The following is a 12690-nucleotide window of genomic DNA, read 5'->3' as shown; positions in this document are numbered from 1 at the left end:
TATCTGGAGTAGGAGTTTTTTTTTTTTTTTTTTTTGAAAATTAGAATAACTCTCAACGAGCAGATTCAGCGAGTTAAACTGAGTAGTTACTTTCATTCAAGAGAACTTATCATATCTAATTATCGGACATGCAAGATAACCGAGGATATTTAGATAATAAAGTTATTAGTTAATGTCTACTAAGAAAAAACCTTCTTCTTGGCAACCTGAAATTAAAATAAGAATGCAACTTTTTTCTCGGCAACCTGAAATTAAAATACAGGGTGTCATGTCTCAGTGATATAGATAACAAATTAAAATCAAATAATCTTCATATTGAGGACAAAGGTCCGAATCAAAGAAAATTTTTTGGTTTAAACCTCTAAACAGTAATCGAAACTTTATTTTGCTTGCATTGAACAATGCATAGTTTAACCTCTGAAATATTATAAACTTAAGTGATACAAAGTTGAAATTCCTATATGTCATACCGATATGTATTTATTTGAAACAAATTCTTTTTAAATGACAAAAATTTGAAACAAAGTTAATAAAACACTGTTTGACAAGATGAAACATTATGAATTGGAGATGGAGTTCTGTAGGCCTGTGAATTGAAAAAACAACTTGCAGAGAAGCAAACAAAGCAAATACAAAAAAGATGTAATCGTCAAGTGAAACTGGTAACAACTGCTTTGAATGTATACAACTTTGAACTCGATACACAGACATATAGGCAAAATGAATTCAATAGCAAAGTTTGTTTTAAAAAAATTATGCAGCAGGAGTCCAATCGAACATAATTAGAAAACTGAACATTCAGTGTAAGAGCTGTCCAAGTGGAAACAAGGCCTTACCTTGATCCTAAGGGTCACGGCTTCAAAACTCACCAGCTCCCGGACATTCACTCGAGTTGAATAGACAGTGCGATGATTTGAAGAAAGACACTCGGTTAGTCCGACCTGGGTGTCCCGTAATACACCTTTCGAAGAAAGCTGAACATAATTAATACAAATTGAGTCTATCTTTAAATTTAATCAAAATTGGCCCTATTCGACTTAAAACACAAATATGCACGGAGTTTTATTATTTTGACACGGAGGGTGAATTATATAGGAACGAGTAGAATGCAAGATAATTTAAGTGCAAATTTCGTACCATCTAGTTTGTCCACGATTAAAAGGCTCCCAGGTAACTATGCTCAGGGGAAACAATTGTTCTTGATAACATTAAAATCGCAATACCAGGCGTAAAGTTACAGCTGAGATTAAAGTTTTGTCGTTGAACATATAGGAAAACCTGGGAACAGATTATGAAGCAACTAAATCAGGTGTTTCAGCCTCCTCTGATAACAAACCAGTGTTTACTTTCCCCTCAATAAGATGAACTGATAGGCTCTTCATTAGCAATTACCAAACACTATCACTGACATATACAACCAGAGTTAGAAATTAAAAAAAAACGTATTCAACCTTGAAACCGATGTACAGACATATAGGCAAAATGATTTCAATAGCAAAGATTGTTTATTAAAAAATCATGCAGCAAGATTCCAATCAAACGTGATTAGAATTTAGAAAACAGAACATCATAGTTTAAAAATCATGATTAATTAACAAAATAATACATGTGTGTCTGGAATTTGAACAATGGAAAGAACAAATTTATTAACCAGATATACAGGTAAGTACTCTATTTTAGTTGTAACTTTATCATTAAGCAAAACTCAATGTTTCAAAAAGAACTTAGAACATCAAAACAGAGATAATTAAAACACTAAACACCAACTTAATTATTCAACTATGCTCAGTGACTAATATGATCATCTACCTAGTTAAGGTTTTTTACATTCCCACAGTGAGTGTAATATTGGTGCTCATTTTGCTATTCAAACCTCATACCAGCACAACCTACATTACATCTGGTGTACCTTTTTTCAACCATCTTTAAACATATCAAAAACAAGATTTCGTAGCTATATTTATTATTTTAGTTTTTTACAAACTAGATTTACTAAATAATATAATTTATTAAAGCAATAATTATAAAGATTCCGTAAGGTTATGTTCCTGTGTATGATTACCACACTACACACATTACTGCTTGTGAAAAAAAATTAGTATTCAGCAAGAGTCTTGTGGCACAAACAAACTACTCATCATTGTTCATGTTCTTCATACCAACTCTGCATATATTACCATCTAAACAGGATTCCGATTCCTCAGATAACTCTGCAAATGCTTCATGTCTCACCCTGATTTTTCTACTGAGTCCATGTGACTTCATACTTTTCCTACATATAGTTAGGAACCGTCTTCAAGTTCGCAAACAGATCATAATCTTAACTTTCTTTTGACCAGAAATCTTATATTAGAAACCTTTTGAAGTCGTGGTTGCTTATACCAGAAATTTCATATCTGCAATATAGTTTTGTTAAACAGTCTCTTAAACAGATTTTACTCTGAAGGATTTTAGTCATTTGACTTGTTTCCTAGGCATTTAGGTTACCAGAACAACATTTGTTATACTTCTTAAATACAGAGAATAGAATACTTCTCTTAATACAACCTGAAGGCATCTAGAATTCATCTTGAAACAACTGCTTTACATAAAATTTACGAGGACACTGTACTCGACTCATATTAGTTCTGGATTCTGTGTTATTATGCAAGGCCCTTTCATATTATTAACATGATGATAACGGATAAATATAAAATACTACATGAAAATATCAAACTATTTTATTGCTATGTGATGGAGGTGAATATTAGAACACATTACATGAGTTTTACTTGATGTTCTCTCCTTTCATGGCAAGCGAAAGAGCAGCAAGACAAGCCTCATTCTCCACAGTCACTCCTGGCATTGCAACAGCTCTGCTCCCTACAAACCCGCCTTCTTTGACACAAATCTTTCCATACTTGACCTTGCCTTGTTCACCTTCATATATGTGTCCAAATAGCAGAGCTCCTCTCTCCACACTACCATTCCTCTTGATCTCCACCATCTCGGGGTTCAACGTAGCTCCACAGCTGTCCACATAAACACCATCGTCCCAGTCGATCTGTGAACCCATAAGTACCATCCAGATGTTGTATAAAACTGAACCTCCTACCATCTGCATAAAGTAATCATCTACCAGTGTTCTTATCGCCTGCCATGTCGTGTCCATAAACACCCCTATGCTCCATATCATCACAATTTCACCGTCTCTTTTCTTTCCAACTAAAACCCATTTGGCCAATGCGCATACTAATCCAGCAACAAGGCCTGTAGAAATCCATAACATCGATATTAACCAGTATACTGGAATGATATTCATGCTTTCTTTTCTGGAAAGTACCGCGTTTAAAGGCTCAAACATAACTAAAGCCATGAGGAAGTAAGGCACGACGATCTGTAGAATTGGTTGTCCAGTCATCATCCACAAATTCTGATGCCATGGTCTCGCGAGAGTCACTCTTTTGACTTTGTTTTTCTCCAGTGCTCCTGCCATTGGACACCCGGACAGGTCGAGCTTTACATCAGACTGATCCAGGAACATTTTCCAAGATTCAGGAAGCGGTTTTTTATTCCTCAAATGCTGGCAAATGGAATAAACAATTGAGCGCCCATGATCCATTGACGCGCTTTGGGAGCATGACTTGGCTCGAATCACATCTATTTCATGACATCTGAGGAATGGATTAAATTCGAGGGCTTCTGATTCTTCTTTTGTCAGAACTTGATCAATAACTATCTCTCCAATCTCTATATAAGGAAATTCATCATCGTCCCAGGGCTTAGTGCAATCAAGTGCTGTCTCACGTGTGATTTCATCCTCTGGAACAGCCCGCATTTGCAGTTGAAGAATGTACTTGACACGGTCAGGCGAGTTGACACGATGTTGAAAATCTCTTTCGAGGAACAATAAGGGCCGTTTGTCATTTTCATCCCTTGGAATTGCTCCGGTTTCCGGAGGAAGTAAACCTCTTGGTTCTACTTTTCCTGAATCCTCGTCGAACTTCTTGTCAAATGGCCTCAATTTGAACTTCGCATACATTTCCTGTCCATCCTCAAATCTGAATATCCTGGTTATATTTGAATAGTAATGCAGCTCAGTATATGAGTTTGCTTGTCGGAGGGAGTCCCACATAGCTTCCCGGATATGTGGAACATGTTTCACATGCTCTTCGCGTGCTGCAGCTCCACAAACTAACCATGTTGCAAAGTCTCCTATAGAACGCGCATGAAATGCCTTGCCTGTCTTCAATGTCAGATCAAGCACTGGAGTTGAATTTCTCTCATCTGAAAGGATCCTTAGTGCAGCACCTCGCGGATCAAGTCTGGCATCATCATCAGAACTTAAGCAATTGCTGTGTCGGAGAGTAATTGGGTAACTCTTTCCTGGATAGAATACCTTATGTGTTGGGAATCCTGGTATGTCAGCATAGAGCTTTAAAGTTCCCTTTCCGCCAGCACCAATACGATGGAAATATCTAGCATTCACTTTAAGGGTTGTGGCAGCCAAATTTGCTGCAAGATTTCCAAGTACCTTCTTATATTGTCTATCCATTTCCTCAATCCGATCATCTAATAAAAGCATCGAGTTCCTAACCATCACAGGAGTTTGAGATCCCACAAAAACTCCACCCTGTTGCAGAACTGAATTTACTGGAGCAACCGAAAGTGCACCCAGAAACACATCCTTCTGAAGGTTGGAACCTGGCAGTATGAGACCCTGACTGCCGACAACTGAGTTCTCTTGTACCTGTACCTTTCCATGAACAAAACCTGTGGAGTTATAAAAACCTGGGACAATTCGACAAAAGTCACCTAAATGGACACCATCACCAATTGACACCAACTTCGGATCTGAGATTGGATTGACGGCTCTAATGGAGCAATGCTGCCCTATTTTTGCCCCCATAAGACGGAAATAAATGCTGAAAGCTTCTGTTCCAGAAAGAAACTTAGCAAATCTCAGATGGCAGGAGACAGTGATCCTATGCTGAAGCCAAGTTACAAAATGCTGGTTTTTCTTCATCTTTGTTCTTGAAAGAAGATGAACACAAATAGAAGTGAGAAAGCAAAGAATAACACCATGAGCCAAGTGACCAATGGAGACTAGAAGTGCAAAGCTGAATGGACTTGAAGGAACATTCTCAAGCATAGTAGCATATGCAATTATGGTGAACGGGAGCCAGTGAAATGTGCCGCATAAGCATAAGAATCCAAAATGCTGCAATGATGGAGTCTTATGGGATAGCCATATGTAAACTACGTAAGTAATAGCTGCTGATAGACTGCTGAGAAATCCCACCATGTAAATGCCAGTAAAATGGGAAGTAGAGTTGCCTTTGAAGCCTGTGATAACCTGTGCCACCTTTTCCTGTGAACATATTAAATAAGATTGAAATTCTTTCTTTTTACTTTGAAGTAACTTTTTAAGAGTTAGTGAGTAAATTAAAGTAACTCTTCCTAAGTTTTGGTTCCATAACAATATTTTCCTAAAATTATAAACGAGGATATTTGAAAGAAATGACTTCAAAAAATTAGAATCACCAACCTTTTTACTTATGTCAGCCATGAAAGTTTTGTTAATACTCTTGCCTCCTTCACAAGCTTGCAAAGCTGCTACAGTAGCTCCATCTCCCACAATGCTGCCTTTCTGAATTACAGCAAAAGGGCCGACAGAAGATTTACAGCCAATCCTGATAGGATTTAGTCTTAAGATACCATTTCTCACTTCATGGCCCTGAATTAATGCTCCTTCTGCAATTACAGCTTCATCTCCTATCGAAACCAGGTAAGGGTCTGTTATGTCGACAGTATCGATCAAGACAGATGAACCAATCTTAGCTCCAAGCATCTGGAACCAATACTTAGCAAAAATTGTTCCTCTAAGGTGTACTGCAAAAACATTTGATGCAGCTTGTTGGACCTTGCACAGTGCCCACCATTTTATAAAATCGACCGACCAGATGGATATTTCAGGGCTTAGTGCATAGTTTGGTTGTAGAAAGGAATTCCCAAAGAATGATATACTGATGCATGTGGAGAAAATGCAAAGTAACCAAACCAGAGGTGCACAAATTAAGGAGACCAGGTAACCCACCCAGGATGATCCTCCCGGAGAGTAACTTCCAGAGACTAGTGTTGTAAAGGCCGATACAGAAAAATATGAAGGAATGATCAGTAAGAAGGAGATGTAGATGAGAGCGAGAACCTGGTAGAACCAAATAGCCAACTTATGAGATGAAAGGACTTTCTCTTGCTTGACAGAAGGAGTCTTGACTTGATGCATGGGAGATGGATCCGTAATAGATTGCGGTCGAGATTTCTGCAAAAGGCCTTCAGCAAAATCTGCCAAATCTTCAATGCAGGTTGCTGTGAATATGTCAATTGCCCCTACTGGTTGCCCAAGATAAGTGGAGAGCTTCTGGGCTGCTCGAACCACGCCAATAGAATCTACTCCATAGGACATGAGGCTCTCTGTGATAGTAATGTTCGCTGTAGGAATCCCTGTCTGTTCAGATAACAGCCCCCGTAAGAAATCAATAATGTCTTTCTTTTGAATATATTTACTTTCAGAAAGACAGTTCTTCATGATAGCAACGTTTGTTGATTTTCTCTTTTCCTCAACCCGTGGCTGTTGGATTGTGTTCAAGGTGCCATCAGTGAACTGTTTGAGACACTGGAATCTCTTGATTTTTCCTGATGTTGTCTTAGCAATACTTCTTGATTTTATGAGCACAACTTTAGCAATAGTAATGCCATGTTCCTCTGCAACACGATTCTGAATATGTTCGATAACATTTTCAGTAAAAGGTCTATCATCTCTGACCTCAGCAATCACAACCAATCCAACTTGATCAGATATTCCAGGAACATGGATTTGTTTTGACAACAAGATCTCCTCAGGAACTCCAATCACTGCACAGCAGCCTGGGCGCAAAACTTCAGATGAGGCCTCAACTGTTTTCTCAATATCTGATGAATATATATTTCTTCCAGCAACAATGATAAGATCTTTAATCCTCCCTGTGATAAATAACTTCCCCCTAATAATTCTACCCAAGTCTCCAGTTCGAGTATATACTTTTCCTGTCTGGCCTTTTAGCTTGTTTCTGAATGTTTTCTGACTCAAATCTTCCATTCCCCAATATCCAATCCCGGCACTTGGACTACTAATCCAGATCTCTCCTTCTTTTTCAGATTCTTCGTGCTCCTTCCCTGTCTCTGGATCAACGATTCTAAATTCAACATCAGGATCATTTGGATCAACATACCCACAGCAAACCCTTCCTTGCCAATCCACCATAATAGAATTTTTCTCGCCAAAAGCACTACTCACATACACACAATTCTCCGCAAGGCCATAACCAGGAGCAATCACTTCTTGGGAGAGCCCAAAAGGCTGAGTTAACTCAATAAATCTTTTTATAGTGCCCTGTCTCACGGGTTCTGCAGCAACCATCAAAAACACCATTGAGGAGAGGTCCAAATTCAGTTCCTTATTCTGTTCCTTCTTACTTTTGTGGTCCAATCTTCTTATAATTAGCTCAAAAGCGAAGTTTGGGCCAGCACTGTGTGTGGCCTGATATTTGCTCATTGTTTGTAGCCACAAAAGTGGATTTTTGATGAATGTTACCGGAGAAAATAAGATTGCAGATCCACCACTTACTAGACTTGTGAAAAGCCCTCCAATCAATCCCATATCATGGTACTGGGGCAGCCAGCTTACCAGGACTGTCTTTGATGTGCTCTTGTATTTCTTACGCATTAATTTCACATTATGGATGAGCCCACCGTGTGTGATCATAACTCCTTTAGCATCACCAGTTGAACCTGATGTGAACTGGAGAAAGCATAAATCCTCTGGCAGCGGTTTGGATACTTGAGCCATGGCTTGGAAGTATGTTCCATCATTACTTTTATTTATGAATGAGTCAGTATGCAACCATGGCAAGTCAGGCCATTGAGGGGAGGATTTACTTTTCCCTGCCAAAAAAATAATGTTCTTTGCAGCAAATGCTCTAACGGATATGTGGTAGCGCTTGGTTGATAGAATTGCCACTGCATTGCATTTGTTTGCAATGTTCTGAATATGGAGAAGAGTTTGTCCGGCTTTCTGAGATGGGTCTGGAGGAATAACTGGAACTGGTATTACTCTAGCTCTTAGGCAACCAAAGAAGGCATCAATGAACTCCAGGCCAGGCATGTAGACCAAAAGAACTCTGTCTCCAGGTTTGATGGCTGGTTTATGGCTTGTCAAGAGCTTATGAGCAATAATATAAGCATTTTCATGAAGTTCTCTGTAAGTCCTTTTAGATGTTATTTCTCCCTTTTCATTGATCCAGTTGTAAAGGATCTTGTTCCCGGTGACACTATGAGTACCCCAATGACGCAGAAAATCATCAAGGGAGAAAAGGTCTGGAAACTCCAAACCAGGGGATTCATCTAATTTCTTAGTGATGCCTGACCGTCTATGTGATTGCAATGTGAATAGCCTCTGCAAAATATATTGTGTGTTAGCAATGTTTCTCAACTAAATTGTCAAATCCCACGATGTTACTACCGCATTAAACACTGATGAAATGTCATCTTCAAAAATTCTATATCATTCTTTATCCTTTTTTGTGTGTTATACAATTATACAAGTACAGGCTGTACAGCTGCTTCAGCTACAAAGATTCAGACATATAAACATTAACTAGGTAAAGAAGCAATTCTATGGTTCTACCTTCACATATGGAAATTTTGGCTGAAGGTTGTTATTTGCAAAGTGCTTGCGGACGAGAGCCATTGCATAAGTTGAATTCCTTTCTGTCAGCTCAAATGCCATGAGTCCCCCCACATAGTAAGTATTAAGCTGACCTTGCAATTCTGATTCCATTCTGTTGTAAAACCCATCCTTCATATCTGCAGTCCAAAATATATATATGTGAGTTCATCTTCAAAATAAATATGTATATTCATGTTCATATGTTGCGGCTTAAAAGTTAAAACAGCTTTGAATTTGAGAATACCTTGAGATTTAATATGAGGAAAATATCTGAATCGACGTTGCAAAATAGTCTTTACAACTTCACCTCCCATACGTGCTACTGCATTTCTTGCAAATTCTATTATTTCTTCCCCCTTAATATTTGTTGAGTTTCCATATGACCAGAACAAGAATATGTCTGTGTCTGCATAAAATTTCTGCATTGCAACAGGATTTCCAATTGATGTGGGATCATCCATGAACTCCGCAAAGTAATAAAAGCCCATTGGAATGTGCTCAAACCCCTTTATCTTCAAGGCAGTTGTGTAGTAATCAATTATATATACTTTTCCGAACAATTCCCTCTCAAGCTCACTCATAACCATGACCTCCTTTCCATTTTCTGCACAGATAATAGTAGTCAGAATACCAAAGTTAGGTCTCTTTTAAATATTGCTAAATATTATCCTGTATATTACAATTTAATCAACTAAAAGGTAAATGCTCCTGCAATATCACCCTCCCTGCAGTAGGGGGCTGCGGGTTCAAGTTTACTGGAGACATCATCCATGTGTGCCTAAGCAGGGGTAGGTCTTGTTAAAAAACCTGTTTGCTTTTCAAAATAAATAAATCATGCGTAAAATTGCTAGAAAGAAGAACCTAACGCTGGTTATACTGAGGGACGGAGCTAGGTTTTTAGCCTAGCGGGGGCAAAAAAAAGTTCTGTCGACAAAACAACTTTGTTGCCACAAATTGGATTCGAACTTGTGCCTTCACTGAGAAGGTCCAGCTCCACAATCATGGGGTCAAACCCAAATTTTCTATTAAAGGTGTAGGAAATATATGCATATATTATGAAGGTCGGTGGGGGCAAGTCTGTATGGGTGACACCTAAATTTCTATAGCTGTTCTCTTCATCTTATTACTTCTTTTAGTCGCTTTGAAACAGTAAGCATACGTTACACGTTTAAAAGGTGTAACATACCTGTAGTAATAGATGAAGATGCCCTGTATGTTTTCGCGCTTCTGAAAGGAAAGCTACCAGAAATAATGATTTTATCAAATTCCAATACTTCTTCCTCCCCTGTGTTACCCCTTACACTGACAGCAACGCTACCTGAATCACGTTTGACTTCTAATACTTCAGTATCACATCGGACATTTATAGGTAATGATTCACTTAATCTCCTCCAAACACTTGTGTAGCCTCCTTCAAATCGACGAATTTTTCCAGCCATGGAAGTCCTTGTGAATTCATGAACATAAGCATATGGCATATCTTGTACATATCCATATCCAGATGCAGTATATCCATATGCCACTGATTTTGGTATCGCTTTGAACCCATGAGTCTCTAAGAAACGAGGAGCTGAATCTGAAGCAATTTCGCTAACAGCATGGACCCCAATTTTATCCGAATCTTTTACCTGATCCTGTAGTATCAAATAAGCCAGTTCAAGTAAAACTACTTGAGCATTTAGAAAATTAAAAGCTGGTGCCTGAAAAGAAACTGACCTGAATCTTTAAGGTGAGCGAGATCACAGAAACATAATCATCTACCACTTTCGAGTCATTATACTCTCCGGAAGAGCTGTCAATAGTTGCAAATTTATGTTTGTCTAGTTTTTCAGTTTTAGCCCCAATCTCTTTGGCCAAGTGAAATATAGTAGGAGCACTATTTTCCGCAAGAACTTGACCTCCCAAATCATAGATTCTTCCTGAGCAGAACAGAATTACATTTTTTCAATCTTACCTTCACATATCATGTACAAAATACTAAAATGCGACATTCTGACGTACACACATCCCTGGAACATGCTAGTTGGTTCAACGAGGGATATTATTACCTTCAAGTTCAACTGATTCACACATGCCTCCGACAGAGTGATGTTTCTCCAGCACAGTAATATCTGAGTAACCAAGCTTAGAGAGTGCATAGGCAGCAGATAAACCACTGGGACCTGCTCCCACAATCGCGATCCTCGTACGAATGGGATCATAGCAAGGATGCATCTTGGAAAACTCATCTTCTACTGACATTTCCCCCCTCATTGTGATCAATTTTTGTTCTTTTTATTTGTAGTATCTCTGTTGATCAAGAAAGTTCATGTTAAAAGTACACATTAATTTTATTTTATTTATTTCTCTATCAATATAATATATGACAAGCTCCTCAATACCAGATTTTAGAATGGATCATAGTTGCCTGCTAAAACAATGTAATCATACAGTTAATATATATGTTTACCTAAACACAGTAGCTTTTCAATTTTTATCATCCTTCACTAAACTTCTATTTCTTCATAAAGCTATGCTATATAAAGCAAGACTACTTGAAACAAAATAAGTCCAAGTGCTACAAATTAATCAAGTGCAACAAAAATAATCCACAATCTGGCGTGGTACTAGTGGGGTGTCCGGAATTTAGGCCTCTGACCAAATTAGTACTACCTCCGTCTTGTTTATGTTAAATGTTTGGACGTAATTTGAGTCTCCTATAAATATAGTTCCATAACGTTTTTTTAATTTTTTTGTGTTGAATAAAAGTTTAAACGGCAAACTTTTATTCGGGAGGGAAAAACTTAAAAAATATATTATGAGACTATACTTTACAAGAGATTCAAAATACGTGTCAAAAAGTAACGTATGGGATAAAGAGAATATAGTGACACCATGGAGCTATAAACATAGTTTTTATATGAGTTACCTCAACATGCAATTAGCAAGTATTCATATATTTGTAAATTGTAACTGATAATTGATGAATAAGCTGACTTATTTCTGAAAAATAAGACAAGCCACAAGACTGACCAATATATATATATGTGCATGATATGTTTAGAGCAGCAGGATGAACATACCTTAACTAATTCGCATGAGCAGCTTCAAACTACTATGATCTTCTTCTTCACAAGATCAGTAGCAGCAAAGACTTAGTTTATTGAATAGCGTGTAGTGTAAATAACGAGATAGACCTGGAATTTTGAACAAGCAGCTACGGCAGGAATTGTGGTCGAGATGGACAGCTGTCTAGGCATGCACTTTGACAGATGGAAGCATGCATGTATTATGTACAACACGTATGTGTTGGCAGATGGTATTTATAGACAAGCAGAGGCACAGAGGAGGAAACATGGAGAGTAGGGCTGTTATTCGGTCTGGGCTAGCGGAGTTTCGAGCCGGGCATAATTCGAGCCGAGTTTTATTTAGTCGAGCCGAGCTGGCTCGTTTAAGAAAACGAGCCTAAATTTTTCCCCGAGCTCGACTCGTTTATTTTCACGAGTCGAGTCGAGCTGGCTCGTTTAGCTAAACGAGCCGAGTTTAACGAGTCGGGCGAGCCGGCTCGTTTAATTTAACACTAAATCGAGCCTAAAACGCTACCCGAATCCGACTCGTTAATTTTCACGAGCCGAGCCAGCTCGTTTAACGAAACGAGCCAAAACCTCTGCCCGGACTCGAGCTCGTTTAACTAAACGAGTCGAGCCGAGCTCATCAAAACGAGTTCGAGTCGGGCGAGCTCGCGAGCTGCCCAGATTGGATTACAGCACTAATGCAGAGTCCTCGTAAAATATGCATGTGGGGCAGTGATAAGTTGATTGAGGACAAAAAGGTCAAAGATATACTCTAGTATATACTTCGGCCGTTTAAGTATCCTTTGTTTCTTCTACTCCGGCTGTTGCTCTCGTACATAACAATATTCCTCAACTCGACAAATTTTGCAGGCTCCAATTAACCCATTTTAA

General features: G+C 38.5%; 1 protein-coding gene across 2 annotated transcripts; it reads right to left on the bottom strand.

Annotated features, from left to right (window-relative positions):
- Window positions 1–1166: 1166 nt before the first annotated feature.
- LOC135149116 (uncharacterized) lies at window positions 1167–11037 on the bottom strand. Of its 2 annotated transcripts, XM_064083981.1 has the most exons (8): window positions 10795–11037; window positions 10463–10665; window positions 9933–10380; window positions 8991–9350; window positions 8705–8883; window positions 5528–8473; window positions 2761–5350; window positions 1167–1404 (listed from the first exon to the last, which is right to left on the bottom strand). In XM_064083981.1, the coding sequence occupies exons 1-7, from the start codon at window positions 10997–10999 to the stop codon at window positions 2768–2770; spliced, it is 6924 nt and encodes a 2307-aa protein (XP_063940051.1). In that variant the 5' UTR covers window positions 11000–11037; the 3' UTR covers window positions 1167–1404; window positions 2761–2767. The 2 variants fall into 2 exon arrangements, with proteins under 2 accessions (XP_063940051.1, XP_063940050.1); XM_064083980.1 differs by lacking the exon at window positions 1167–1404 and having other exon boundaries at window positions 2564–5350.
- Window positions 11038–12690: the final 1653 nt, after the last annotated feature.

This window comes from Daucus carota, chromosome 9, assembly GCF_001625215.2.
Source record: "Daucus carota subsp. sativus chromosome 9, DH1 v3.0, whole genome shotgun sequence".
NCBI classification, from domain to species: Eukaryota; Viridiplantae; Streptophyta; class Magnoliopsida; order Apiales; family Apiaceae; genus Daucus; species Daucus carota.
This window is presented reverse-complemented; position numbering and strand designations above follow the sequence as displayed.